Consider the following 27302-nt stretch of genomic DNA (forward strand, 5'->3'; position numbering starts at 1 on the left):
AGAAATCTGACTAGGGTATGAATAGGCGCATCCCGTTCGTCCAGCTTTCTTGTAGAAAGTTCAGGCTTCCTTAAGAGGCTTCTGGAGAAAAGGAGAGGCATAAACGTATAGACCGGAGCTGTTGTGCAGGCTATGATTGCGTTTGGGTCTTGATTGCTTCTATTCAACTGAGGGAGGGATCTGGCGAGCAAACAAGGGTATGCGCCTCAGCGCATTGCTTCAACAATGAGGAAGGAAAAGAAAAAGGATATGGCCCAAGGGCATGAGAAGAAAGTGGTTCGAGTTCTTCAGAGTAAGTTTCGTACCGTGATTTCGAGAGAAGACTGAGTTTGGGGCAACACAGTCATGCAAGATGATGTTGAAGCTTGCCTAGTGGGACCTCCACAAAATGCAGCTACATATGCGCTCATGGCTCGACGATACCTTAGGAGTAGGTTGGATGCATCACAGTGCCAGACAAGCATATTCTTACTCCTATTCATGCATACGCCCCGCCGAAACTCCACTGTAGCACGATCTTGTACACAGTGCGTCATCTCTTTGAGGACGGTACGTACAGGTACCTACAAGCGTACGCTACACTACTATCTTAGGTTAGGTATACAGACGATCAACTCAAACAGTTGAATCACTCATCATTTGGCATCAACAGGGCAATGTTATTTTCTGTCTCTAATACCTGACATAACAATAGCATGTGTTACCTTTAAACTCTTGAGGGTAGGTGAAGGTACGAGTAGGAATGGAGCTATCCACCGTTTTGGTGGCTGAACAGCTTTCTTTTTGCACAGCCACATATGGCCTATCCCTTTGTCATCGTCATAAGGTCTGAGTGAGTAGGTGCGCCTGGCTCAGCATCTTTGTTCGTGCACCAACCTAGCATCCTCTTTGTCAATAAAAACAAAGGGGAATTCCTTGCACGATTTGCTGCCGCCGACCCCTGCTAAATATCAATCAGCGAAACTGCCTTTGACTTTCAATCGAAATTGTTCCAACCTTTCGAGCTACCGCGCGTTTAGGTCTTCCGTCGCGCCCGGCGCAAAGCTAGGCTACAGGTTAAAACCTGCTGCCTCCGAAGCATTCATCACAACAGACATTTCGAAAAGTCACGTCCATCTCACCAACATGAGCGCGCCACCACCCCCAGGAAACCCACCGGCCAATGCGCCTGCTCATCCAAATGGCGCCTCGAAGAGCAAGAAGGCCAATCCCCTCAGACCGATGCGGAAGAAGCCCGCCAATCCTATGGTTTCTCGAAGACCACCGCCGAGACCTGCGGCGCCATCTGGCTCAGGGGCACAGAACGGAGCGAAGCCAAACATCGAAGAAATCCGAAGGCAGAATGGAGGATGGTCAGAACCACCGCCGGCAGTATACAGTGACATCCCCATTATGACAACCAAGAAGGCTCTCCTCGACGGTATACGTTATCATATGATGAAATTCACTCAATCAAAAGTGGGCGACAGATCCATAGACCCAACCGATCAGGATGACTTCGCACGTCCTGTAACCTTACACCGGCGAGACGCTCGCCAGCCTCCTCCAGGAAGAGCTGTCAAGGTGGAAGCACCTGAGGCCCCGCAACCCGACGAGCAAGAGGCAGAAAGGCTGGCACAAGTCAAGGCGGAAAGAGAAGCTCAACGCGCGATTGACCAGGCAAAGATCGCACCTGTAGCCAAGGATCCCAATCCTAAGCGACCAAAGAAGCAGAAAGAAGAGAAGACCACATTCAATAGAGCGCCGAAGACAGACGCTGCCAAGAAGGAATCGGATCTTCGATATGAGGAGGCTCTTCCATGGCATCTTGAAGATGCAGAGGGCAAGAATGTATGGGTCGGCAACTACGTTTCTGCGCTCTCTGAATCAAATGTGGCGTTCATGATAGACCAGTCAGTCTTTCGTATGGTACCCCTCGAGAAGTGGTACAGGTTCACTTCGAAGCCCCCATTCCAACCTTATACTATCGATGAAGCCGAAGCTCTCATGAACAAGAAAGTAGACGTCGGTCGCTGGGTTATGAAGGACGAAGAGAAGAGAGCAGGGCGACAGGATTTGGAAGCCACTCGACGAATGTTCTACGGAGGCGGTCAGATGGTCAAGACGGAAAGTGCCACGTTCAAGGCCGCTTCACGATCGGAGAAACTTGACCATGACGATATTGATTTTTCAGGTGACGAATTCCAGGATGACGACGAAGCACCTATGTTTGAAAGGAACGATGACGAGGATACGAAAGACGCCAAAGAACGTATTCGACGAGAGCAGCTTGGTGCCAACTTATTCGGTGAAGGTGACGAGGGGGAAGTTGACAAGGAGCTGGATGAACAGTTGCAAGAGGAGATTATGCGTCAGAAGCTTGGTAAAACAACCAAGAAAGCGCTGATCAAGCGAGATCAGGAGAACATCTATGAAAGCGACGACTCTGAAAACAATCCCTGGAGCAGCTCGGTAAGGCGGTTATCACACCCACAATTAGAATGAACTAACTAGTGTCAAGTCCGATGACAATTCATCCGATGAGGATGAAGACGAGGAGAAGAAGGACGAGGAGAAGAAGGATGAAGAGAAGAAGGAGACTGGCAAGGACGACAAGGCTCAAAGTGGCTCTGGTTCTAAGGGCACTAATACCCCGTCGGGAAAGAAGCCTGAGGGGTCTAAGAAGAGCAAATCACTCAAAAGGGCCGGCTCTCCAGCACTCTCGGAGTCTAGCGGAAACGAGTCTTCCCGGAAAAAACTTAAGAAGAACGTTACATCTGCTGCGGATAGTAGATCTGGCACTCCATTACCTCAGGGGGCAGCTGCGCGCCGAGCTATGGGAGCTGGGTCTGGTAGCGACGGCGAGGCTACTGCTGGCGAAATGTCAGATGGTGCCGCATCCAAGAGGAAGAAGTTGAAGCTGGTCAGCCACAGTGCTCGGGGCACTCCCTCGGCCTCTCGAGCTGGCAGCCCCAATCCACCAGGTGGTAAGTCGCTGTTTTGGCAATTTCGAAGTCGAAAACAACTAATATTCTCTTCTAGCCACTTCTCCTGGATCTCCCGGAGGATCGATTGTCGAACCAGCCGAGATTCTGGAAAAGATTCCAGACGAGGGCATCACCATCGGTGAGCTCATTAAGCTCTTCAACCATCGCTTGGGTGACCGGCCGGGTCAAATGCCCAAGACTGAATGGATTCAGTTGGTTAAGAGAATTTGTGCATATGGATCCGATAAGAGACTGCGCCGTAGATCATGAGCAATGAGATACCCGGTTGGGCGAGGTGTACGTTTTGGTGACTTCGTTGGTGGCTTTACTTGAGAACCGACAAATGACATTAGGACGCGAGAAGGATAGAATTTACACTTTCAGACCATCAGCTGCAGCGACGAGGGTTGCAAAACGCTAAGAAAAGGGTATAAATTAGAGTAATTATATAAGAATGTGCCCGTCTACTCATCCATTTGCCATGAATAATTCAACCCCTTGTTCCGTTCTCTGCGATTGATCGCCTTGAACCTCTCTGCCTCGAATCCATTGCCGCGATCAACGCCATCCCAGCGATACCCTGGCTTGATACCGTAGCGATTTGGCGGTGCTGCGCCAGCATATACCGGCTTCCGTTTCGATTTCTTCCCCTGTTTGTCTTTGTCTTTCTTCTCGCTCATGAACTGCATCATGGGATCATTCCAACGGTCCTGCTCTTTCATTTCTTGATTCATTTCTTCGTCGTCGACTGTGCGAGCAAATGACATAAGTTTGGCGTCTTGAAGCTTCTCGCGTCGCTTGCGGGCCTCCTCAAGCTGCACATCGCCCTTAAGGGCTTCCTTAGCAAGCCGTTCTTTCTCCTCTGCCTCAGCGGCTGCGCGTCGTGCTTCGGCCCGTTTCATAGATATGTCGATTCTTCGACCAGTTGCGTCTCGGTATACTGTCTCTTCCTCTTTGGCTGATTTGCGATGCTTTTCAAATTCCTCACGTTCTTCTTTTTGTCGTCGCTTAAGCTGTGCCGATACGGTTGCGGCACTTTGCAATCCAGCATGCGTTCCATCGCTCATTTTGACAGCTGAACCATCATCCTCTACCATTGGCATATCCTCGTCTTCATCGCGGGCTGCACTCTGCTCCGCCGCTGCTGATGCCAGAATCGCGTCTGCAGCTGCCGCAGAGTCATCCTTTCCTGTCGCGTCGCCCCCTACCGACTTCCAATTACTCTTCTTGGTTTTTCGGAACTCGGCAGATTGTCCCGATATCGTGACCGGGGTATCTAGACCTTCATCGTCTTCTTGCGCATTGGTATTGCCCCAACCCGAATCGTCGTCGTCGGTTATGAGAAGGCCGTTGCTGGCTTCGGCGCCACGCTTGCGTTTTCGCTTCTTTGCTGGTTTTGGATCCGCAACTAGATATTTTGAGGCCAAGTACGCCGATAAGTCTGAAGGCATTGCGTTTTCTGTGTCGTGAAGGGAAGTGTTGGTTCTCTGGAAACTTTACCTGACATTTGCCATGGCTTGATGGCTGATGTAGACTTATGCAGCTATCGAGTGTCGCGACTATCGCCCCGATAAAGTGATCTGTAGGTCGAACGTCCCCTGCCTGGGCGGGTCCCTGAGTGGGCTGAATCCACCTCCATGAGGTGTCTAGGTAGGATACGTACCACCACCATGTCCCGCCCCAAGTTTCCACATCATTGCCCAACCTTGGTCGCTAATCAAGACCAAATCCTTAGAGTTGCGGCTACATTCACAATCACCCGTTGTGTTATTCTTTCCAGCGACAGGACCATGCCGAGCCGACCTGGTGTTCTAACAGTCCGCGATTCATCACCCACTTGCGCACCCTAATCTACCGAAACTCGGAACCTGGACACTACCTACACATATTCTCAAACCCCCTACGATAACAACCACCCAAGATTATCGTAGCGAGCTACCATTCCCGTCGCCTTCATGCCACAACCTCTCGAGAATGAGGCCACGCCTACGGAACCACTTCAGGCGTTGCCAGCAGCTGCTTCTGCCATCAAGTTTACGAAATCACGACACTCCACCCCTGTCCTAGAATCGTTGCCGTTATCGCAATCCGAAACCAACCTTGCCTTCCGTCGCTCCAACCCGTCCGCCGCTTCCCTATATGCTTCAACCCTCTCGCCGCCCGGATCGCGTTCCATATCACCGGCCGGCCGAGGCTCACCCGCTCGTGTACTCTCCCATACCGTCTTCGATGCACGGCCTAATCGACTCCCCGAAACTGGGGGAGACAGCTCCGAGCCCCTGAATCTTGTGCTTCGAGCATTTGTTCCTCACGTTTCAATCTATACTTCCGAAGATACGGACGCTTTGATGAGTGAGAAGGGTTTCCGAGGTGGCTTATGGGAACTCCTCCGCCCGTTTGGTGAAGATGTGCAAGGCAAGATCACAATCAGGGATAGTAATGGCATGAGCAGAGTAGCAGAAGGGTTCTCTATCAGGTTTACACAATTCGGTGACAATATCGAACACCCCGATCCTACAGTATCGGGTTTCAGGAGCCTTGCGTCGTCGCAAGGACAGAACGGCAGCCAAGCAAGCACATCAAGAGACAAGCAATTCCTTGCTGATGTAGAAGCTGTGGTGGACAGGCATTTGTCCTACGCCGAGCAATCTTTTGCGGTCTTGCCGCGTTACGGCATGTTTGCCGATCAGAACACAGCGTCAGAAGCGACGTCGCCATACTATGCACTTTACCTACGCCGCTTACTATCTGGTCTTCCCATCTCACCCCACGAAACCTTTTCTCATCCAGTAACGTGTGTTATCGCCGTCAGCTCAAGGAATCCGGATCCAATCTCGGAAATGAGAAGGCTTTACACGGAAACAAACGAAGGAAATAAGAAGCTTCCTCCTTGGGTCGATAGCGAATTCATCCGATATTATGTGCTGGTTCATGACGAGGAGACGGATGACATCATACAATCTATGGGTATATTCGAACAGATGAAGCGACACCTTGGAATTCATTGTCACCTTCTACGATTGAGGAGCAGCCAGAGTGCAGAGACCGACGATGACAGCATTCCGTTGCCCCGCAGCGACTGGATGTCAGCTCACGAAGAACTCGAGGACATCCGGCAGAGTGAGGATGATGAGGATTTTGAGGATCCAACACGCTACATATTCGAATCTGATGCTACTGCCATCCGTACGTTTGTGCGTGAAATGGTAACCATGTCTATTATACCCCAAATGGAGCGAAATGTCTCTATCTGGAATGATCAGGTTGCCTCAAGACGAAGAGGCATCACAGGCCGCTTCATGAATTTGTCGAGGAAATGGGCATTCGGCGGCAGCTCAAGGAATTCAACTGGTGGCACCAGCAACTCTAGAGACAACTATAATGCTGCTGGGTACTATGGCTCAGAAGCTCCTGAGGCCATCATGCGGAAGTTGGCAGATTATGCCTTTATGTTAAGAGATTGGAAACTGGCACACTCGACGTATGACCTTTTGAGATCCGACTTTAGTGATTCTAAGGCCTGGAAACATCATGCCGCGGCCAATGAAATGGCTGCTTTGAGTCTTTTGATCTTCCCTCAACAAATGTCGTCAAAGAATCGCGCTGAGACAATTGACCAAATGCTGGAGGCTGCATTCTACTCCTATAATACCCGATGCAGTGCTCCCTACGGGGCTTTGAGAAGCCTACTGCTCGGCCTTGAACTATTGCGGTTGCGAAACGGTACAAACATTGATGACGCTGGTCGATGGGGAGTGAGGCTTCTTGAGTCCAAGATTTCAGGTATCGTAGGCGACGCCTTGATAAAGGAACGACTCGCTGTTTGCTACGGTTCCAAGGAGGGTGTTGGAAGCTGGCACTGGGGTTCACGTCGCCGCAAATCAGCAACATGGAGTATTCTAAGTGCAGATGCGTGGCTTCAACAGTCTAGACATATTCAAGCGCGACGATGCTTGGATGAAGCCCACAGGATGTACTCCACTTTACCCCATAAAGAGGGTATTTCCAAGTTCGGGGCGGCAGGGCACTTTATGGCTTCATTGCAGCATAGCTTGGCCGAGTCACCAGACGCTTCAGACAATGACGATGGAGACGACGGGGATGATGGAATTGACGAGGAGAGCGAGGCACTAAATGATATGAGACCGCGACGGTCGAGTGCGGCGGTAGCTGATATGTTTCGAGATACGAACAAGGAGGAAAGTAGTACTACAGATGATGGTACGTAGACAATTACCACGAATCCAAAGCCAATATCTTCTTGACATGCACCGTCCTATCGAATGTGACTGCGGAATTGCAGGCCAGACCATCTCGTGGTCTAGCCCGCTGGATGGGCATGTTCACACGAGGTTGTGAGACAATTCACGATTTCCCTATTGAGTAAGTGCTCGATGTCTGAGGTATTACATCAGGCAGTTCTATCATAACTATTGTGGAGAGCATTCTCAAACTATCAAAAGGGTTGGTCTCCTTTCTTCGCGGTCTTTAGTCAAGATTTTATCAAGAATATTGCATGTTCCTACGACACCTAAAACATTGCCAAAGCCTTTATGTACTATCCTGAATGGTACCTGATCCAAAATAGAGATTACACAGGCGACTTATCTCCCTTGCTCGCGACGGCGAGTAGCCTCTTCTGACACAACCGCAGCTCGCTGTTCTGCTATCAAGAGACGCTGCTTACGGAACGCACCAAATGCGGAAATGACGGAACAAGCTGCAACGGCAGTTGCTACCTTCATTTCTACTTTGAATGCGTCAGCATAGGTATAACGAACAGCCGACCACTGTGGGTTGGAAAGTGGAGTTTCAGAGCTGCCAATCGTCGCTTGCTCGTAGGGAGTCAGAACGCCAGCGAGGTATTGTGAACTCTTCTCATTGAGTAGAGCCGACGAGGTCGCTATGCCCAGGCTGCCGCCCAAGAGTCGCACCTGGGAGAGAATGCCTTGGGCAGGGGCTGGTGATTGTTAGCATGATCTCTTGCCTTGAAGTGGCGGCACTCACCATAGTCCCGAATGGGCACTTCAACCATCGACAGCATGGTCGACGAAGCGACAGTCAAGCCGAAACCAAGACCGCAGAAAGTCATATACCCCAGCAGCTTAGCATCCTCCGACTCATGTGACAGCGAAACAAGCAAACCGCAACCAAGTGTCATGAAACATGACCCAATCAACAGTGACTCAAAGGTGTAATTCTTTGTGTTGTTGATCTTTCCTGCTACTATGCTGCCAATGGCGGAGGACCCTAGCATGGGAAGCAACATGACGCCTGCAACAAGGGCTGACTTGCCGCTGACGACTTGAAAGCGCAATGGGATCGCATAGATGAGCAACAGGTAGGGGAACCCGTTAAGAAGTGTGTTGATGACAGCAGTGGAGTAGACCCTATTTCGAAATATATTGACTGGGAAGGCCGGTGCAAATCGATCGTACCAGCGATGTTGAATAAAGATCTGCCATGACACCAACAGACCGCAAGCGAACAAACCACAGATCAGGGGGGCAATGAACATGGCGGTGTTCCATCCTTGATTGGATGGTTCGGTCCCAGCATTCTGAAAAGAGAAGACAATGAGAACTGCGGCAGCGATAGCGAGCAACGATCCCAACAAGTCAAGTTCCTTCCAAGCACGTTTTTGTTGGGATGGTAGGTATTCGGCCTTGGGCCATGCGATAACAAAAATTGCAAGAGATACGAATCCAATCGGTCCACTGGATTTCCTTCTGTTAGCTCAATACGTAGATATACAGCAGCAAGGGGCTTACTTGATCCAAAACACCCACCTCCAGGAAGAGTAATGTGTCAAGATACCACCAAGTACAGGCCCAAGGACGCCTGAGATGGTAATTACCAGACCAACCATAGCCGCCATGTGTTGCTTGAGGTTGTCTGGGCTCAACTCTGGCATCATGATCATCGTAAGAGCATACAGACCTGCCTTGGTTAGACTTATAGGCCACAACAGAAGATAGTTATGCATACCTGAGCCGCCAACGCCCTGCAAAGCACGAAAGGCAATGAGTTGATTGAGGGTCTGAGCGAAACCACACGCCAGAGAGAACACAAAGAAGATTATGTAGGCTGCAATGAAGGCATCACGACGTCCGACAATGTCGGATATGCGAGCAAAGACGATGGCACATCCTAGATAAGCAAGGGTGTAGGCAAGGGCGACCCAGTTGACATCTTGGAGGACTTGAAAGTCAACACCGATGCTGTGAAGGCTGGTAGCAACGATAGATGTGTCTATCATAGATAGGAATAGACCTAGAAAAACTCTTGGATAACAGGTGCGTTAGCAATATAAGCAGACGAGGCAGTGACTATCACATACCCAGTAGACAAGGTCCAGAAGCGAGCTGGTGGGATCGGAGGCTCTCGTAGCTCATCGCAGACAGAACTATCGGCAGAAGCATTTATCTGAAATGCTGGGGTTTCTACCGATTTATCATCGCCTTTGGCGCGCATGCTGCGATCCGTAACTTCTTCATCCATCGCGACGTTCAAGATGGAGATGGAAAGCAACCCTCAGTGTGATAAAAAAAGGGAAATAGCAACAGGTTTGGTTGCAGCTGAAATCGTAGGTGGAGAGCTTGGTTGAATGGATGATAATATAGTGTGCGCGTCGAATCACTGATCAGATGCAGCACTGGCAGACGGGCGATGGACCTGAATCGGTGCCGTGGCTATCAGAGGGCGTCGGTATATTACAACGAAGACTATTGATATAGGTTCACTTCATCGATATAAGCGTGTCATAACATCACATAGAGTTTCCATACATATATATATATATATGACTTGGACGCTGACTGCAAGTAAGCATACCCGTAGGCTTAACTGAGCTCTCGGTTTTGTTGAGCGATACACAATGCTGGCATCGCATGAATATCCATAACTAGATAGTCCGAAATGTCAAATGCGAGACCTTATGGGCATCATCGAAACGATGACTGGAGACTAATGGTCTCTGGGTGTAAGAAGCTAGAGGAAATCAGCTTCACTACGCCGTTGTGGAGTGGCCCACTCTCGCATCTCGCATTCGCTTCTCTCTCTAGTAATTAACTACAAAGTTTCTGTCCATTTATTGGTGCATACCTAGGTCAGGTAGGATTAGGATTACCCCAGGTCATGCATCCTGTCTGCAGACTGCAGAGTGAGATTTATTGCACTCACGGAGTTTCTTGTTTTGGTTCATATTTGCCCAATATTAAAGACGAATAGGAAATCCATTCGAAAGAAGCCGAGAATTAAAGGCTCCTCGAGAAATTTTGTGCAAGGTTTATATAGGTACCTATCCACTACTTATACCTTGTGTATAGCAGTTGTCGATCTCGGAGATTTTGTATGCAGTTGTGGCATGTCCCATACCGCCCTCAACCTTTGGCTCGGAAAAGGACAATGTCAAGAAAGAAAAGGCTGGCGACGATGTACATGACCATCATGGCGGCTCTCTTCCTGAGCCAGAATGATCACACATGCTCCATAGGTTTCGTTTCCTACCAAGTTTATTTTGGACCTTTTCCTTGTCACACTCATGGGGGTAAACTCTGCTCACCTACTACCTCAGTTCTATTGCTATAGCCAAACTATCCTGCCTGCTTTGCTCACCCTACAGCTCTTCACAATGGAACCAATCAACACTGTTGACCTAAGCTGATCAGTCACCGAAGGGTAACGTACTGTAGCGCAATTACAGTCACTAAAGTTAGTACCTAGATCCGTAACGTAGTGGGGTCCATGCCCAAGCTTCCACCAATTCGGCCGACGCTCGGTCCTACCAGCTTGGAGTCGGGTAGGCATCCATGAAACCTTACCTAGCAAGTGTGTAGCTTAGCTGAGAGACCTAAACATCAACACCATCACCGTCATTACAATCGGCTCCTTTCTTCAGAAATTACCTACGGAATTTATATCAGAGGCTTGCCGCTTGGACGCACGCAACACTCGTTTGTCCGAATCTGACTGCGCACTGTGAGACTTGTTAGGATCAAAACCCAGAGCTTCAGCAGGGGCCCAGTCCACGTTCGCATTCACACGATTCACTCGATCAAATCAATCATGGCCGATGTCATGTCTCAGACTCCCCCGGTCCTCCATGGCCCTTCCGAGAAGGAGCGGAAATACGACCGTCAGCTCCGCTTGTGGGCTGCGTCTGGTCAGGCTGCTCTAGAGTCGGCCAACATCCTACTCATTAACTCTGGTGCTGGCACTGTCGGTGTCGAAACCCTGAAGAACCTTGTGTTGCCCGGTATTGGAAGATTCACTATTGCAGACAAGAGCGTCGTGGCCGATGAAGATCTGGGTGTCAACTTCTTTGTCGACGATAGCTGGCTGGGCAAGTCGAGAGCCGAAGCCTGTACCAACTTTTTGTTAGAGCTAAACCCCGAGGTACAAGGTGAATGGTACCCAAGACATGAGGTAGAAGAGTTATCCCAGAAAATTATTATATCCTTTCGCTAACATGCCGCAGGAGCAGCCCTTCAATCTCGATGGCCTTCTCAGTAACTCACCTACATTTACCATGATTCTCTATGCACTACCCCTACCTGAAGACCAGGTCCAATCCATACAGAACTATGCCCACCAGCATAGGATTCCCACAATTGCAGTGCACTCTGTGGGATACTACTCTTACTTCAAGTCCACTTTGCCAGGGACATTTCCGATCGTGGATACTCACCCTGACGAGACTGCTACCACCGATCTGAGACTTCTTGGCCCCTGGTCTGAACTCGTTGAGTTTTCAAGGGGCATGACTGAGAACATTGACGGTTTGGATAACCATGAACATGGGCACTTGCCTCTGGTGGTCATCCTGCTCCATTACCTCGAACAGTGGCAACAGACGCATGATGGCGCCTATCCTACCAGCTATGCCGACAAGACATCGTTCCGCAAGACCGTATCTGAAGCTATGAGGACTAACAACCCTGAAGGAGGCGAAGAGAATTTCGAAGAGGCTATAGCTGCTGTTATGAAGCATGTTGTAGCTCCATCACTCCCAAACTCGCTCCAGCAGGTCTTTGACTATATCCATCAGGATCCTGTAAGCATATAGCCATCATCTCCCGGGTATGTAATACTAATTATGTTCCAGGATGAGATCAAGTCCAGTTTCTGGATTATCGCAGAGGCGGTCAAACGCTTCTATTCTGAGCATGATCGATTACCTGTTCCTGGAGGGCTACCCGACATGAAAGCACAGTCCAGCGTCTACATCAAACTCCAAAATATCTACAAAGAAAGGGCCCGCCAGGATGTCAGTGAAGTTCTGGAAATTGTTCGGAGCATCCCTGGGGGAGAGGATGTGGACTCTGATCAGGTCGAACTATTTTGTAAGAATGCTCGCTTCATCAAGCTCATCAACTCTCATGAGGAAAAGACAGTGAAGCTTGATCAAGTTGTTGGTAAGTATTTCCTAGCAATCACCAACTGCGCTTGTGCTAACAATCAACTCGCAGAACAGCAACTGGCCAACGATGAGGTTGCAGCAATCGCTGGCCCTGAGATGCCCTTGTCTCTTATCCCGCTTTACCTCGCCCTCTTAGCGACATCGAATTCAAAGACAGCTACTGCAGACGAAATCATGGCTTTCATCAGCAGCCACGCGCCGCAAGTCGCTGAAAACGAGCGCTACAAGAAGACTGCACAGGAAGTGGAACGAGCTGCTGGCGGCGAACTCCACAACGTCTCAGCTCTCACCGGTGGCATGGTTGCGCAGGAAATGATCAAGATCATAACGAAGCAATACGTCCCTATCGACAACACGTGTATCTTCGATGGAATCGATAGCCGCTGTCAAGTGCTTCGTCTGTAGATCGAAGCTTCTGCGAGGAAGTGTTGTAGCGACGCCAGGTAGGCACAGATGCATAGGAATAAAGCCCACGAATGGCCTATATGGCGACCTGAGCAAGCGAGTATGTGGGAGGAACTGTCACGAATCATGACTCAATAGAATGATAGGCAATAGAGCAAATATCGCCCAGCAACTCTGTGAAGGATGAGGGGCGTCGTAGAGTATCCAAACCGTGCCCCGGCGTGGCGGCTTTCGAAGATGATGACCACAAGATGCGTGTTCTACATACGCACCCTTCTCAACCTCGACCACAATATTGCCACAGCCAAGAGCAAAAAGACACTCTTTCCACGGATCGAGTAAGTAAGACATGGTATCGGCATGGGCAAAAAACATACAACAGCGGGGATTCGCTGGTCGTCACCGACCCAACTACTAATCCGCCGGTTAGTGGCTTGACTATGGGAGAGCGGACGGGATCCCGTATTTTCCACTACCTTTGGTCGTATGTGCTGGAATTGGTGATAGTTTGGCTTATGACTATGTTTGCATGCATAGCCTTCGCGTCAAGATGCTCGGGATGCTTCCCGACGTTCCCTGGTAGCTAAGTTCATGTTTGACTGGCAGCCGGCACGTCAAACTCATAACATCAGGAATGGTCATTTCCTTCTTGAAACCCTGCATCTCTGTAGTGTTATTGCATTCTAAGCGCTCGTCATCGGGACCCTGGTGGTGATGGTTGAGGGGGGCAAGGGGGCGAGAGATGGTCTCAGCAAACATGTCATCTTTCACGACACCTCATGCCAGGGATCAAAGAACCACTGTCTCATATCGTTTGCGTAAGAGGCCTCTAATAGACTTTTGACATGCATGTAGTTGTTGATGAAAGACGTAAAGTTTAAGGTTTTGTTTCTCGCTAATGTAAAAGAATAATAATGGAGTTGCAAGCTTCATGACTCAGTGAGGTCGTTCGAGGGGTTCCTTCACCTTGATAGCTTGACCATTGCCGAAGGTTTCCAAGCGCTTTACAACGGTTTCTATTTTACCGGAAACTTTCTTCTGCATCTGTCCGAGTTAGTTGGGGACTGTGGAGTTGAAGTTGAATCGTGGCTCGTGTAGCCATAGTGCTATGCTATGCCATGCCATGCCTGCTCAAACTCAACCGGAACTCAGGGGAACTGACCGCACCGATCAAATTACAACGCATCTTGCAAGTCATAAGGCTATGGGTAAGTCCTATCATTGCTCGACTTTAGCGAGAAAAGTGGGAGCCTTGACAAAGATGGAATAGAAGACAGTATCGTCGGGCCCTGAGAGCGTTAAGTGGCAAGCGTACTACGACGTTTCAAGTTGATCAACAGTCACATTCAAGACGGATCACGGAACCTTTTACCACTCACCGCTTTACGGCAATACGACCTTTCTTTTCGGGAACTATTTGTTTACTTTCTGCCTCGTGGGTCGCCACAGCCTATACCGCAACTGCTAGGTTCTACTCAACGGAGTACGGGTCCAGCCTTTTGCTTTGCATCCTCTGTTAGCGATGAACAGCATACGTGTACGGATACAGGCAGTACTGTTGTTCCAAAGCCAAGAATACAACCAAGACATCTTGTTCATTTCTGCATGTACTCACTTGCAGCTAGCCATGGTGCTTAACCAGTAGCGGATATACCACTCAAAATATCGACAGGACCCCTATTACTACTACTGCTGTGTAGTCCAAGCATGGCAGGTCTTTCGAAGCATCGCCATCAACTCACGGCCAATCGCAATGTTTTCTGTAAGCAATCGATCTTTTGTGCATATTGGAACTAGCAGATTTGGCAATCACGACTTTGAAGGGCTATAATTCATATGCTCTATAGCTCTAGGCCCAGGCACTGTACCTAGGCACAGAGAAGTAAGATGATGGACTTGCCAGGTTGCGAACTTGACGTACCCGGATCACAGGCATGGATAATAGGATATTAGGCGAAATCGAAATAAACCTCTAGCATGAATCTTGACCGGCTTTACGGAGTAACTACGCTGCAGTGCACAGTACCATCGTACGCTTTGACGCCGAAAGTTGGCGGCAGCTAATCTGAATGGGCCCAAGTTTGATGTTGGACTCGCTTGAATGCCGAATCTGAGGGGTGCTGTCACTACGCCATTCGGCCATATGCGCCCAAGCCCAAGGCCCATCCTTGACCCTTTATCAGATCAAGTCACATAGAGTATGGGGTATAAAGGTGGCACTATACTATTCCGTGCCGGGGCTGGGAGATTACAGGGGTTGTTAAAGCATTTTAGAAACAGCGATATGATCGACGGGCACGCAAAAGGACCGTCATGACTGACGATTCCGAGCCTATCAGGGATTGTAGCAAAGTTTTGTGTCCGGTCATATTCAAGACTAAGATTCTTGGTGTGACGGAGGGCCCGAGAATTCCGACATGTTTTCCAGGCTCAAAGACGGAAAATCCTGTTCTGGCAGTTGACATTGGCGAGTTACAACTTGGTGTAGCTACACCTGGCTGCCTCGAGGCTCGAGAACCCTCAGCCTCCTCAAAGGCGTCAATATTCATGCAAACCGTCAGCAAGAGAGGCGAGCAATATAGCAATAGGGTGTTGAGCTGGTGTTGCTGATGGATGGCTTGGGTAGGTTTAGGGTTGACTTTATTCTTGATATAGACAATGTCCGATGTTGAATCCGGCCGAGATGGTCCTATTGTGAGCGAGTGACCACGGCTTTACGCGCCGATCGACCGTTGTATGCTTAATAGAAGGTTGAAGAAGACGAGACAAGCGATACAACGGCCGCTCGGGTGGCGCTTCAGGTCCGGAGTGATGCTGTGCTGTGCTGTGCTGCATGCAGTGCATCGCAGTCAATGAATGAATGGATGAATGAATGAATGGGGTCCCTGAGGCTATTCGAATGATCCGTCGCGTCCAGGCCCATCCGCCCAGATGCTACTGGCTGCATCGCAGCGAGGCCGAGGCATCCAGTCACTGGACTGGATTGGACTGGACTGGGACTGAAGTCTTGGGTACAGACACACTGGATGAGTGAGTACATTATTGCTGATGCGATGCCTGCCGAAGTGTTCCGATGGATAACTCACGTGGAAAACAAGGTCGGTAAAGAAGGCCGGGTTTGTTCAGAAGTGGATGGATCTTGGCGCTGGGGCCCCAGCCCAGGTACAGTTCATCATACGTACTGTAGATAGATAGTGGAGGTATTGTTATGGAGAGAAGAGCGTGGAGTCGTGACAAGACAGGACAGGATGATACTACTGTACGGATACAGCCAACCAAGATGAGATAGGTCGGCCTATTATCCAGCCGGCCACCTTCCCTAGTCGGTAACCAGGGGCCGATACAACAGTTGGAGGAGAAAACCCGGGGTGCAGATCCTGGAGGTGATTCATTGACATCCAATTCATGGCATACAGTACTCTACTGTAACAGTAACAGCACTACAAGGTACAGTAGGTACGGATACCTTAGTAGCATGGCATGGCATGGCATGGCATGGTACGGGCCGAGAATCCCAAATCCTTGACTGCAAGGCCCCAGATTTACTTAACCAGAGTTCTGTGAGTGGTATGTGAAAAGTCCCCGATGGGTCGATTCATTGATCACACGCGCCCACACATCTTCGGAGTTTGTCCTGTGCATGTGAGGTAGTTGAAGTTGGTGGTGGTTTAGATTTTAGTATTTGCATGGGCTTTACGCGGGAAAGAAAGGAAGAAAAAAAAAGAAAGAACGAAAGAAAGAGAGGAATTGGTTAATTACCAAGGCAAGACTAAGTCAATGAGGAGGCGAGTGGTAACATCGGATGAATAGCTAGCTGCATGATATGATATGAGATTAATATAGTCTAGCGCTTGACGGAAAATAATTTGACTGAGGGCGGAATTAATTGCAATCAACTAACGTTAAAGATGATGGTGGTGGTGTTTTGAATGAGGGACTTGGTACTCTGTACTTTACCTAGATTAGTACCTAGAGAGATCCATTCATTGTCTTATATGACGGACCGACCTGCTGGATTTTCCATCTCGCTTCTCAACCAACACACGCCTCAATCCTACAGTCTGGTCAGTCAATTCGATAAAGAACCGTCTGTTGGTTCATCCTGTTATCTCTGTATCTGTATCTGAATCTTAATCTCCATGTATGTATGTATGTACCCCGAGAAATGCCAACTTAACCATAAAATTGACCAAGTCCAAAAAGGGAAGCTTGAGATGTGGTTCCTGGATAAATGCAAATCGACAGGGGTTTCGGGCATGGATTGGCCGTGATAGGATCAACTTGGGCGGCTCGAATGCAGTGCCAATGCAAGGTAGGCAGTCTAATGCACATGGACCATGTAACACAACACAGGATAAGTTGAATTGATCTAAACCCTTTTGCTCCTTCATCTCGTGGCCTTGGCTGCCCTGGCCTGCCCCTTAAGCCACCCGTCCATTGCATTGCGTCCCAATCATGAACATGGAGAGGCGAATGACGATGTTACACCTTCGGAAATAAGGGAACAACCGCACGCCGAGGTTCTACAGAGATCCATCCATCCTTGGCTTTGACTTTGACTTTGTCTTTGTCTTTACTTAGTCTTGGCCCAAGACCTCGCCTAAGGAAGGCCAACCTCGCCTTCGCTGTCAATGTCATCCATCCCTCCATCATTCGACTGCCGTGAAAGCTTCGGGCCGCCAAATCCAATATGCCCGTCATTAAGGACTGGGTTAAATCGGATCCGGATATGAGAGGATTACGGCGGATGATTTGGGCTGGTCTCGACTCAAATCTGATACTCAGAACTGGAGATGTTTAATGAAGCATCACCTCACCTCATTTCGACTCTGAACTCTGTATACGTACAGTACATTCATTATCTAGGATATCTTACTATGGTAATTGATAGGCTAGGCTAGGCTAGGCTGCGAGGCCAGCACCAAGCTTGTCCTTGATATTCGCAAAGGCTTTGACCGGTTCGGTCTGCCTCTCTCTTTCTGTCCTGTGTAATTAGCCTCGGGTACCGCAGACGAAATGACTCGCAGAAACTGATCTATCGTAGAGGTGGCCAAGCAGATCACGTCCCTTGTCGAACAAATATTCTCTGCAGGAATTTCCCAATGGGTCGCCATGCCCGAAGCTCGAGTGAGTATCTTCAACACCAAGATTCAAGGACCCTGAGTTTAACCTGCTTTAATTTCACATCCCGTAGCCACCCACTACCATCCGTTACCGCCCCCTCTTTCTCCGGAGGAGTACATGTTCTCGTGGCTCATGGCTCATGGCTCATGCCATGCCATATTATGCTAGGTCGAGGTAGGTACGTATGTATGCATGCTATGTGACGCTACCCCATACGCTCTGGATCTTCACCTTCATGGGTTCGTGCAAGGATATAATTCATCCCACGAATTAGGAAGCTCCTCTCCTGTTCCCCACGATCCATTCGTAGTGTCTGTTCCTTTCTCCGCATTATTCTGTACACCGGACAAGGGTTGGGGGGTGGCGCCTTGCTCTGTTCTGTCCTGGCCTGGCCTGGCCTGTCTAGTCTAATGGAGATGGGGATGGGGATGAATGGGCGTAACATCGTCGCTGCTACTGTACTTGGCACGTCTTCTTGGTCAAGACTGTCAGTACTTAAGTATGTCGTCCAGCCTTATACATATCGCCATTGGGGGCCCTTTTCATTTCGTGGCTTGCACAACAGAACACAAAGAGGATCATCTTCCTGACTAGCCTGCGCAGACCATTACCTCCTTGTCAACTCAACTTGATCATGTCTCCTTCAAGTACCAAGGTCGCCTCTGGTGGCTCCTTTCACACTTGTAAGCCGTCTTCAACTCATCTCAGATGCTTCACCACCATGGCTTCTCGGTCTAATACCATCTCCAGTCCAGGGAATCATACCAAAAAAGCAGCCAACTGCTTCCAGCAATGCAAGGCCCAGGGTCGCGGGCACACGGCGCATAACAACTCCCCATGCTTGTACCGAGTGTAAACGAAGAAAGATCCGCTGCGATGGCAAGCTGCCATGTGGCCAATGCATCACAAGCCGAGCCCCAAAGAATTGCTCTTACGATAAACACCGTCAACGAATGATTCCATCTAGAAAGTAAGTGATGTGTCAATCAATTGAACTGAATTGCCCAGACTAACCTTGGCTGTTCCCAGGGCTCTGGATAGCCTGGCACAATCTCTCGAGGAGTGTCGTTCGGTCCTTCGGCGGCTCTACCCAAATCATGACGTTTCTGCACTTCGCTCCCTGGACAAGCAGGAGCTGATCAACCTCTTGGCTCAATCACAATGTGCTTCTTTGAGCGACCCTCTTCCATCACCACCTCTCGAATCGTCATTCCCCAAGAGCGGCACACCCATGATGGGATCCGACTCCCTCTTGGAACTGCAGACATCTCTGGAAGCTGATCTGGACTCGCTCATTGGCGAGCTCGAGTTCGAGGTTCCAGCAGAGCAAAGAGAAGCCAACGAGGAAGCAAACTATCTCACGCAACAATCTTGGTGGGACTTTGGCTCAAGACAGTGGAGCTCAGTATCTGTACCGCACATGATGGAGGGTCAGCCGTACGGGCATGATATGGTGACTCCCGGACAGCACTCGATGTATGAGGAGTCGCGTGCCATTTACGGCTCACTGGAGATGAGGTGAAATGTGATGATATCCATATCCATGGAACGAGATGACGAAAACGGGGTATTGAGCGGTGTACTTTTACAATACATGCGACTCCCAGCTCTAAAGAGTTATATAGGGGCATCATGTACATGCACCCTGGGGACGCAGGTCGTCTCCTTTAGGTAGCCGGATCACAGCTTACGACAATCATATGAGGCCACGACGATTTATTTTCTACAGCAACTTTCAATACCAAAGTACATATTCGCACTTAACTGCCTGTCTATCATTCAAAGAACTGCCATGCTGAGCTTGAATGTTTTTTATTTGTTAGGTATTTTCCTTCCTGGGTACCTGGATAGTACTCTGGTACTTTGGTACCTATATATCTCTTCCAGGGTGGTCGATGTCAAACCTCTACTGGTATCTTCTATGTTTGGAAGGCACGACTACCATGCTGCTTCCACCTTGGTACCTGCCTACCTAGGTACATAATGCGAACGACTAGATCTACTTACTGCAGGTAGGTGCTTAGACGGTAGTTAATCCCTAGACTTCTCTCCTTCTTTACTTCAAGACTCCTAACCCTTCAACTCCTTCATGTAAACCCGTCTTCGAGTGCGCCGCTCATTTCCCCAGGCTGAGAATGGAGCATGCACTTACTTGTAACAATCTCAAGTGTCGGAGAGAACTTAGCGACCGTGCTCTGGTAACGACATGCAGGTATGCATGTTTCATACAAGTCAGCAAACCACTGACAACAGACAATCAGTCATATATTCTGCGTAGAATGTGCCCAACAACTCGGTGTGACGGGACAAGATGCCGAGCGCCGCAATACATGCCCTGCCTGTGAATCGCAACTCACTAAGCCTGACGACGCCGTCATCACAAATCTGAATCCGAGCGAAGACTACAAGACCAGTGTTCTCAGTGGCTTGAGTCCCAACGTCATCATGGAGTGTGCCGGTCGAGCTCTTAGCTTCTGGGCCTACCAGACCACGCAAAACATCTATTACCAGCAGTATTTATACAGAACACTCACCGAAAAGTACTCGAACCTTGGCATCCGTCTCGAAAAGACTGTGAGCGATGCAAACACAGAGATTGAGGGGCTTCAGCACAAGATGTCAAGTTAGTGCTCTTTCACATCTAACAGCAAGTACATCGTGCTTACAAACAGCAGGCCTAGCGGCAGAGCAGGAAAGCTTGCGGCGAAAGCACGAGGAAGTTTCTCAAGCATACAAGGAGAAAAGTCGCAAAGTTCTGCAATTACAGGAGCTATATGACAAAGTCAAACGGCGGGCCGAGCTTGGCCAGATTCAGAAGGCTGCGTCCGATGCTGTAGATCATACATTGCAGGTAACACAGCTCGATCAAGGCTACGCTGGTAACATGACTGCCCCAAGCAATGTCGAGAACAATCCTGCCCTAGCATTTGGGCAAAACCACCGGATTGACATTTCTGGGATGAATACAGCTGCCGCACGAAGCTATCCGAACGTGGCAAGAGAAGGAACTCAATGGTCGCGACTTGGAGGATCAATTCATCGTGAGTTCTCTACCAACCTAGTTGAACAAAACTGACATTGGAAAGGGGACACCACTGGGGCACCTATCGGCGGACTTCGACGAGCAGGCATCGGCGGATCAACATCGCAGCAAGGCACAATTCTACCGACTCTGGCAGGCGCATCTTTATCGGGGTTCGGTGGGGCGAGGCAGCCATCGAACAGTTTTGCTCCCAGTTTCGTCAATCATCGTGGTAGCTTGGCCGGTGTCGGTTTGACATCTGGTATCAAAGTCAGCCAGGCGAACAACACACCAACCTTGGATGTTCCAACAAGACACATGTAAAGGGGTAGTAGAGACGTTTGTTAGGCTTTGTTCTACTTAACAATCACGTTGTGTATTTCTTTAACAATTGACAGTCTCCAAAACAGTCATTAAGGATATCAAAGACTTGGCCGTGAACAAGGCAAGTCCATCTTTTAACAATGAGTTGACTTTGAATCATTCTTGCTTTGTTCAACCCAATTTCCTATGTTCAAAGAAGCGTGTATCAATAACACAGCATACGTTCCTTTTGTTGCCGTCAATGGCCAAACAAGAGTAAGTGGTATAAATCAAGATTGGTTTCGGCGTCATTGAGCTTTATTGTCGACACATATTCATTCTCCTGTCTCTTCAAACGTTAACATGCGGCAGAGCTACAGCGATAGATTAGGAGCGCAAACCCAGCTGGCACTGGGAGCGGCGGTCCAGTCGTCATCATCATCGGTCTTTAGCAATAGCTTCTCAAGATACTTCATTAGATCCTTTGATAAGCCCGGAGCGATAGTTGCGCTTATCGCGAAGGAAGCGAGTAAGCAGAAGCAGAAAAGACTGAAAAGTATGGGGGCGCGCAAAAAGTCGGATTTGCGGGCACAATTCAAAACCAGAGAAACGAAGAGCCAGCGTCAACAGCAGCCTGTTATCTCCGCTCCCATCACAGAGTTTCGACAGCATCCATCAGTATATCATCATGGACCGATGTTTGAGAATCGGCAGCCACTGATTCAGCATAACAGGCTCGCCAAGCGACGCGAAGCATTGGGGTCGCATCCAATTCATGGTTCTCTTGAAAGGTGGCACAACGGCGTTGATGGCGCGTCTTGCGATCCCAATCTGTCAGACAGAGAGGTACCACAGCACTATCGCATAGAGACGGAACCAGGGGAGAATGGCGAGGCCTTTGGGACACAATCGAATCTCGACAAACCACGAGGCGCACCAGACACTTCTGCGACCTCCACGGTCCCAGTCAACAAGGCAAGATGAGGAAGCCCGATGGGTCAGGAGTGCATCAAAGTTGAGCAAAGGGGAAAGCAAGGCACTGGCAGCAGCCGTCATCGATCTAGAACTCCATATCAATGAGGCGAAAAGACGCCGCAAAGATGTATTTTCGTCAAGCTCATGATTGGGAGGTCTGGAGTCCAATTCCCGATGACCTTCATTCGTTGCCCGGAGTCCTTCAAACGGTTATGATTTGGATGCAGCAGCGCATTCAGGTATATGAGACTAAATATACTGATCTTCGAGAGCAATACGATACTGAGAGGGGGTTATTTAGGTAAGGAACGTTTCCTATGTTCAGGAAGGTCGATGTATTTAGTGATTTATTCGTTTGTAGAACAGGTAGAGAAACTTCATATAGACCATATTGCGAAACAGAAGCGACTTTCAGGAAACTTTGAGATTGGTGGTGTATGTAACAACTGAGACACCTTAACCTCGATGTCCATGCGCAGGAGAGCTCCCAGCTCATCCATGTTCGAAATCATCTTCGTATCAAGCTACAGTATCGTTTCGTGGTGTCTAAGAATAGAATGTCAGTGAGTATCCACGTGACAGGTTAGGGATCATGATAATTCGCGTCTGGTAGAAAGGATATGGGTATGGATACTGTACAGTACTGTACTTATTGTAGGCCGCGTATGCACTTGTGACGCCACTTGACGTTCGTTCTATGGACCAATTGCCTGGCTTAGTACGAATGTATTGTTTATTATAGTGACATTCTATCCACTCTTATCAACTCCCCTTATCATAGCAGATTCCCACCTCCCCAAATCATCAACTGTCCTACAGTAGTCATCCATTCGACGACATTCAACCCACTAGACCCTTGTCTCTCCATCCTCGCTCGCTAACCTTCTTTTATTATCCGTCCTTATCATCGTTAGCGCTGGAATCCTGTTTCTTGACGACTCTTGTTTCCAGTTTCAAATCTCTCAATCTTCACTCGCTTACGCATCTGGACGATGCTCGACATTCGCTTCGTTTGCTAAACCCAACCAACAACCTGATCCTGAGCCTAGCCGCGACTTAATCGAATGCGATCCGCTTTCCGAAACTACCGTCACCGTTGAGATTTGTACAATCTACGATTCGAATCCCCCAGCGATCCCAAGAGAAACGCCCCGTCTGGTATTCATCGCGACACACCATAACGAGAGACAGGTTGGCATCGCACATCCAATTCATCCGGCCTGGCAGCTACCTTCACGCTCGTTACGATTGACACTCCCGCCCAGTAGTCCGCCCCGATGGGTAAATCATGTCGGTATTCATCTCCTGATCACAATCCTGTTAGCTGATGATTATACTGCATAGCGCAATACGGCGTGATCCTTGACGCCGGTTCCTCGGGAACCCGAGTATATGTTTACAAGTGGAAGAACCATGCCAAAGCCGTCAAGGAGGCATCCGCTGTTGAGCTCAAGTCTCTCCCCAAGATTAAGCTCAAGGAAAACAAGAAGATCCATCCTGGTGTCTCGAGCTTTGCCGAAAACCCGTCTCAGATTGGACCTGACCATCTACAACAACTGATCGACATCGCCCTCGATGAAGTTCCCGATAGCAAGATATCCGAGACGCCTGTGTACCTTATGGCGACGGCTGGTATGCGCCTACTACCCAAGCCTCAGCAATCTGCACTTCTTAAGTCGATGTGCACTTACTTACAAACGACTACGAAATTCATCCTTCCTGACTGCGATGCTCATATACAAGTCATATCCGGAGAAACAGAGGGTTTATACGGCTGGATTGCGACAAATTACCTGCTGGGTGGTTTCGATCATCCTGAGGAACACGACCACGGCAAAAATCACCACACATACGGTTTCCTGGATATGGGTGGCGCATCCGCACAGATTGCCTTCGCCCCGAACGCTACCGAATCTGCAAAGCATGCCGATGACCTGAAGCTGGTGCGCATGCGAACGCTTGATGGATCCCCTGCCGAGTACAAAGTTTTCACCGCGACCTGGCTCGGATTTGGTGCCAATCAAGCTCGCAGCCGTTACGTAGAACGTCTACAGGAACACTACAACACCGATGCTACCCATGAACTACCCGACCCTTGTATGCCCAATGGCTTGCGAACCACTCTCGATGGCGAACTTGTCCGAGGGACATCAGACAAGACTATATTGGTTGGCACAGGAAATTTTGACGAATGCTTGACTGTGACGTATCCTCTTCTGGGTAAGGACAAACCTTGTGAAGATCAGCCATGTCTTGTCAACGGCCAGCATGTGCCTGGCATCGACTTTGATATCAACCATTTTGTTGGGGTTTCTGAATATTGGCATACAACACATGGCGTTTTTGGAAAGAAGCATAAAGCATACGACTTGGCAACGTATCAGAACAACGTCATGGAATATTGCAGTCGCAATTGGTCGGACATTGAAAGCGATCTAGATAAACGCAAGAAATCGCCCGAGAAGAAGGCAGAAGAGGCGCGTTTGGCCTGCTTCAAGGCGTCGTGGCTCATCAACATGCTTTACGATGGCATTGGCATTCCCCGAGTTGGACTTGAAGGTGGGGCATCCAACGACACGGTCAAGGATGAGGGAGAGAAGTCGTTCAATGACCCTTTCAAACCTGTGGACACTATTGATGGCATTGAACTGAGTTGGACGTTGGGTAAAATCGTCCTCTACGCCGCTGGACAGGTTCCTCCTTCGAGCTCCGAACTACCTGTTGGCTTTGGGAGCAACGTCGAAAAGGGAGTAGCGGAAGACTTTCAACACGCCGGCTCCTCACCTATTTCTCCTCATACTGGTGATGATGACGACGACGACGATGATCTGGAAGACATTCTCAAGAAGCCCGGAAAGTCCACTGGTGGTGTCATCGCCTTCATTGTCATACTGCTACTCGCAGCTTATTTCCTTCGTAAACCTGAGCGGAGGAGGAAAGTATTTGGCATGGTAAACCGCCGCAGACGCTCGGGGAAACAAGGGCGTGGCTCCTCCCTGGTCAGCAAAATATTTGGTCGTCGATCTGGGCCATCATATGAAAGAGTTATGGAGGAGGGTGACTTTGCCGATTTTGAGCTGGGTGAGGTCGACTCGGATGACAACGACCATTCGGACAGCAGTAGTAATGGATCACGAAAGGGGCGAACATCGGGTCTGGCAGCGCCCAGTCTTTCTGCAGGCCGTGCTGACGAGCTTACCCGGCCGCCTTCAGCAATGGACCGTGCTGGGCTTGTGGTACGAACAGAAAGTCGAGAACGTCTATCGCCTTCGTTGTTGAGCGCTGGTCGAAAAAGTCGCAACGGGAGCCCAACGCGTGCCAAGAGCCCATTCATGACACCTGTGCAGGAAGATTAATAGCCCTTTGATCGATGGGGCCTTGACTGGGCTGGTTCGATGTGATGATTGCATATTGGAGAGGGGACTGTTTCGAATTATCATTGGCGTTTAGGGGCTTGGCAAAGCTGATGCAGCAGCATTATTTTGGCGTTCAAAAGAACGCATATACCACGAAACATCTGATAAGTGTTGTGAAAGTTTGTCTGATGTCGACATTGTAAGATAGGCGGCACAATTGGAGTGCTTTGAAAATTGCACCCGCATTTAATTTCCTCAGAGGCACAGCAGAAGCTATTTGCAGTGTTCGTTTTGGGATGTTTCATATATTCGCTTGGCTTGCAATCGATGGCAAGCTCTCGCAGTTGCTCTAAACAGGACGCCCGCATACCTTCGGCTCCAAAACCTGAATCACCAATATCATCCTGACTTGCCGCACATGAACCCTTTGCGCAGATGTCTCTAGATTACGCAGTAGTTCCTTTCTCATCTTCCACCGCTTCGCAAAGCAGATATAGACTAATCTGACTGTTTCTCGAGAAAACTCGGATCTGCTCGGACTCTTGATTCGAACTTGCGCCACCAGTTCTCGAAGGCCTTAAGCGGCACGACCTCTACACCACCGGGTCCTGCGGTACCGCTAAAGCTTGACAGGAAGTTGAAAGCATTTTGAATGATACGCTGCGCCAAAACAGCAGTACTAGGCTGGCTGCTTGATGAGTTCCCAGATTTGCTGGCAGCAAGTTCCTGCAATCGCTGGCCGACGGACTCCTCTGGCTCAACCGATACTCCAATCACCAGTTCACTGGCTTCGCCTCCACCGCTGACCTTGAACATGGCACTCTCTTTTCCTGGGCCGATGCCGCCGAGGAAGCGAAAATTGGGTGTGCCGCCTGCTTGAGCAGCGGCAGCGACGTCGGCAGCCGTAGCGAGATAAATGGCTGCGGCAGTATTCGGCGGTAGTGTGATGCCGGGCAGCATGAATATGACGATATGAGAAAATGGTTTTGAAGTAGGTAGAGCATAGAGTAATGAGGCAGGGGAGGGGGTTGAAGAAGGCTCCGTGATCAATGATTGGCCCGCGGGGACAATACCGAATAGTGGACTCGACATGATGAATGTTGTTATTGAGAGAGAACTTCCAGTTGGGATGCGAATGATTTGATTTCCCTGGTAATCTTAGTCTCGGTTGCGGTGAGCTTCCATATAACAGGCGTTGGTGTTGAGTTTGTTAGCCTTTGTCGTTTCTTTTCTTTTGCTGGTGGTGTGAAACGATTGGTGGACGTACGTTTCGAGGTGAATCTAGAAGGAAGTGGAATAGGACCCTAATAATCCAATCCACCCTGGCCAACAGTGACCTCATATAGAAGTCATGTAGGGTAAGGTCAGGATTATTCAACCATTATCGAGTTTAGTTTCCCAATCGGAAACTTCAACAACTATGTTACCGCAGGTATGCAAGTAGTCTGTTTGTAGGTAGATACAGCGATACTTTGGGAAGTTGGGAAGTTTGTTTATCCTATAGAAATTTCACCTTTATATGGGTATCTTTAACGTGCAAGCACATCCATTGTACATACAATTGACCCTTGACTTCACCAGGCTCCATACTAACTTACCTTACCTTAATAGTTCATGCCCACCGAAACCAAACGTGGGGCATCCAAACCGTCTGGAGAATGTCAACGCAGAAATTCAACGTCATCCCAAATAATTCATCTGCAGTTTATAAAAGGACCACAAAGGATATC

The 27302-nt window shown here is 49.2% G+C and overlaps 10 protein-coding genes across 10 annotated transcripts; 7 read left to right on the forward strand and 3 right to left on the reverse strand.

Annotated features, from left to right (window-relative positions):
• Window positions 1-862: 862 nt before the first annotated feature.
• B0J16DRAFT_350500 (uncharacterized protein) lies at window positions 863-3396 on the forward strand. Its single transcript, XM_046129059.1, has 3 exons — window positions 863-2451; window positions 2501-2966; window positions 3022-3396. Exons 1-3 carry the CDS (start codon window positions 1126-1128, stop codon window positions 3234-3236), a joined length of 2007 nt encoding a protein of 668 aa, XP_045977955.1. The 5' UTR covers window positions 863-1125; the 3' UTR covers window positions 3237-3396.
• On the reverse strand, window positions 3270-4582 carry B0J16DRAFT_193772 (Pre-mRNA-splicing factor of RES complex-domain-containing protein). The gene has a single exon (XM_046122844.1). The coding sequence runs from the start codon at window positions 4415-4417 to the stop codon at window positions 3431-3433; it is 987 nt and encodes a 328-aa protein (XP_045977956.1). The 5' UTR covers window positions 4418-4582; the 3' UTR covers window positions 3270-3430.
• Window positions 4583-4629: 47 nt separating this feature from the next.
• Window positions 4630-7243, forward strand: B0J16DRAFT_350502 (ER-golgi trafficking TRAPP I complex 85 kDa subunit-domain-containing protein). Its single transcript, XM_046129060.1, has one exon. The coding sequence runs from the start codon at window positions 4922-4924 to the stop codon at window positions 7193-7195; it is 2274 nt and encodes a 757-aa protein (XP_045977957.1). The 5' UTR covers window positions 4630-4921; the 3' UTR covers window positions 7196-7243.
• A 139-nt stretch (window positions 7244-7382) lies between these two features.
• On the reverse strand, window positions 7383-9467 carry B0J16DRAFT_405962 (major facilitator superfamily domain-containing protein; the record flags this gene model as incomplete). The annotated part of the gene is made up of 5 exons (XM_046132931.1): window positions 7383-7926; window positions 7974-8683; window positions 8738-8906; window positions 8955-9250; window positions 9307-9467. The coding sequence occupies 5 exons, from the start codon at window positions 9465-9467 to the stop codon at window positions 7571-7573; spliced, it is 1692 nt and encodes a 563-aa protein (XP_045977958.1). The 3' UTR covers window positions 7383-7570.
• Window positions 9468-11033: 1566 nt separating this feature from the next.
• On the forward strand, window positions 11034-12792 carry B0J16DRAFT_358744 (uncharacterized protein; the record flags this gene model as incomplete). The annotated part of the gene is made up of 4 exons (XM_046129606.1): window positions 11034-11393; window positions 11446-12021; window positions 12073-12382; window positions 12437-12792. The coding sequence occupies 4 exons, from the start codon at window positions 11034-11036 to the stop codon at window positions 12790-12792; spliced, it is 1602 nt and encodes a 533-aa protein (XP_045977959.1).
• A 5647-nt stretch (window positions 12793-18439) lies between these two features.
• B0J16DRAFT_193974 (uncharacterized protein) lies at window positions 18440-19675 on the forward strand. The gene is made up of 3 exons (XM_046122851.1): window positions 18440-18599; window positions 18667-18886; window positions 18946-19675. The coding sequence occupies exons 1-3, from the start codon at window positions 18551-18553 to the stop codon at window positions 19436-19438; spliced, it is 762 nt and encodes a 253-aa protein (XP_045977960.1). The 5' UTR covers window positions 18440-18550; the 3' UTR covers window positions 19439-19675.
• A 13-nt stretch (window positions 19676-19688) lies between these two features.
• On the forward strand, window positions 19689-21383 carry B0J16DRAFT_350518 (uncharacterized protein). The gene is made up of 4 exons (XM_046129061.1): window positions 19689-19928; window positions 20178-20539; window positions 20592-20957; window positions 21003-21383. Exons 1-4 carry the CDS (start codon window positions 19900-19902, stop codon window positions 21260-21262), a joined length of 1017 nt encoding a protein of 338 aa, XP_045977961.1. The 5' UTR covers window positions 19689-19899; the 3' UTR covers window positions 21263-21383.
• Window positions 21357-22338, forward strand: B0J16DRAFT_193832 (uncharacterized protein). The gene has a single exon (XM_046122849.1). It carries the CDS (start codon window positions 21605-21607, stop codon window positions 22223-22225), a length of 621 nt encoding a protein of 206 aa, XP_045977962.1. The 5' UTR covers window positions 21357-21604; the 3' UTR covers window positions 22226-22338.
• A 765-nt stretch (window positions 22339-23103) lies between these two features.
• Window positions 23104-25617, forward strand: B0J16DRAFT_193817 (nucleoside phosphatase family-domain-containing protein). Its single transcript, XM_046122845.1, has 2 exons — window positions 23104-23506; window positions 23561-25617. The coding sequence occupies exons 1-2, from the start codon at window positions 23494-23496 to the stop codon at window positions 25570-25572; spliced, it is 2025 nt and encodes a 674-aa protein (XP_045977963.1). The 5' UTR covers window positions 23104-23493; the 3' UTR covers window positions 25573-25617.
• A 327-nt stretch (window positions 25618-25944) lies between these two features.
• Window positions 25945-26895, reverse strand: B0J16DRAFT_193819 (uncharacterized protein). The gene has a single exon (XM_046122846.1). It carries the CDS (start codon window positions 26662-26664, stop codon window positions 26071-26073), a length of 594 nt encoding a protein of 197 aa, XP_045977964.1. The 5' UTR covers window positions 26665-26895; the 3' UTR covers window positions 25945-26070.
• Window positions 26896-27302: the final 407 nt, after the last annotated feature.

Source organism: Fusarium flagelliforme (genome assembly GCF_020744385.1).
Source record: "Fusarium flagelliforme strain FIESC 12 MPI-CAGE-AA-0113 chromosome Unknown B0J16scaffold_8, whole genome shotgun sequence".
Classification (NCBI taxonomy): Eukaryota; Fungi; Ascomycota; class Sordariomycetes; order Hypocreales; family Nectriaceae; genus Fusarium; species Fusarium flagelliforme.

Coding starts and splice junctions, on each gene's coding strand:
- B0J16DRAFT_350500 (XM_046129059.1), top strand. CDS start 1,126: ATGAGCGCGCCACCACCCCCAGGAAACCCACCGGCCAATGCGCCTGCT. Junction 2,452..2,500: donor ACAATCCCTGGAGCAGCTCG/GTAAGGCGGTTA, acceptor ACTAGTGTCAAG/TCCGATGACAATTCATCCGA. Junction 2,967..3,021: donor CAGCCCCAATCCACCAGGTG/GTAAGTCGCTGT, acceptor ATTCTCTTCTAG/CCACTTCTCCTGGATCTCCC.
- B0J16DRAFT_193772 (XM_046122844.1), bottom strand. CDS start 4,417: ATGCCTTCAGACTTATCGGCGTACTTGGCCTCAAAATATCTAGTTGCG.
- B0J16DRAFT_350502 (XM_046129060.1), top strand. CDS start 4,922: ATGCCACAACCTCTCGAGAATGAGGCCACGCCTACGGAACCACTTCAG.
- B0J16DRAFT_193974 (XM_046122851.1), top strand. CDS start 18,551: ATGTCTCCTTCAAGTACCAAGGTCGCCTCTGGTGGCTCCTTTCACACT. Junction 18,600..18,666: donor TGGTGGCTCCTTTCACACTT/GTAAGCCGTCTT, acceptor TACCATCTCCAG/TCCAGGGAATCATACCAAAA. Junction 18,887..18,945: donor CGAATGATTCCATCTAGAAA/GTAAGTGATGTG, acceptor GGCTGTTCCCAG/GGCTCTGGATAGCCTGGCAC.
- B0J16DRAFT_350518 (XM_046129061.1), top strand. CDS start 19,900: ATGCGAACGACTAGATCTACTTACTGCAG. Junction 19,929..20,177: donor ACTAGATCTACTTACTGCAG/GTAGGTGCTTAG, acceptor ACAGACAATCAG/TCATATATTCTGCGTAGAAT. Junction 20,540..20,591: donor GCTTCAGCACAAGATGTCAA/GTTAGTGCTCTT, acceptor TACAAACAGCAG/GCCTAGCGGCAGAGCAGGAA.
- B0J16DRAFT_193832 (XM_046122849.1), top strand. CDS start 21,605: ATGCGGCAGAGCTACAGCGATAGATTAGGAGCGCAAACCCAGCTGGCA.
- B0J16DRAFT_193819 (XM_046122846.1), bottom strand. CDS start 26,664: ATGTCGAGTCCACTATTCGGTATTGTCCCCGCGGGCCAATCATTGATC.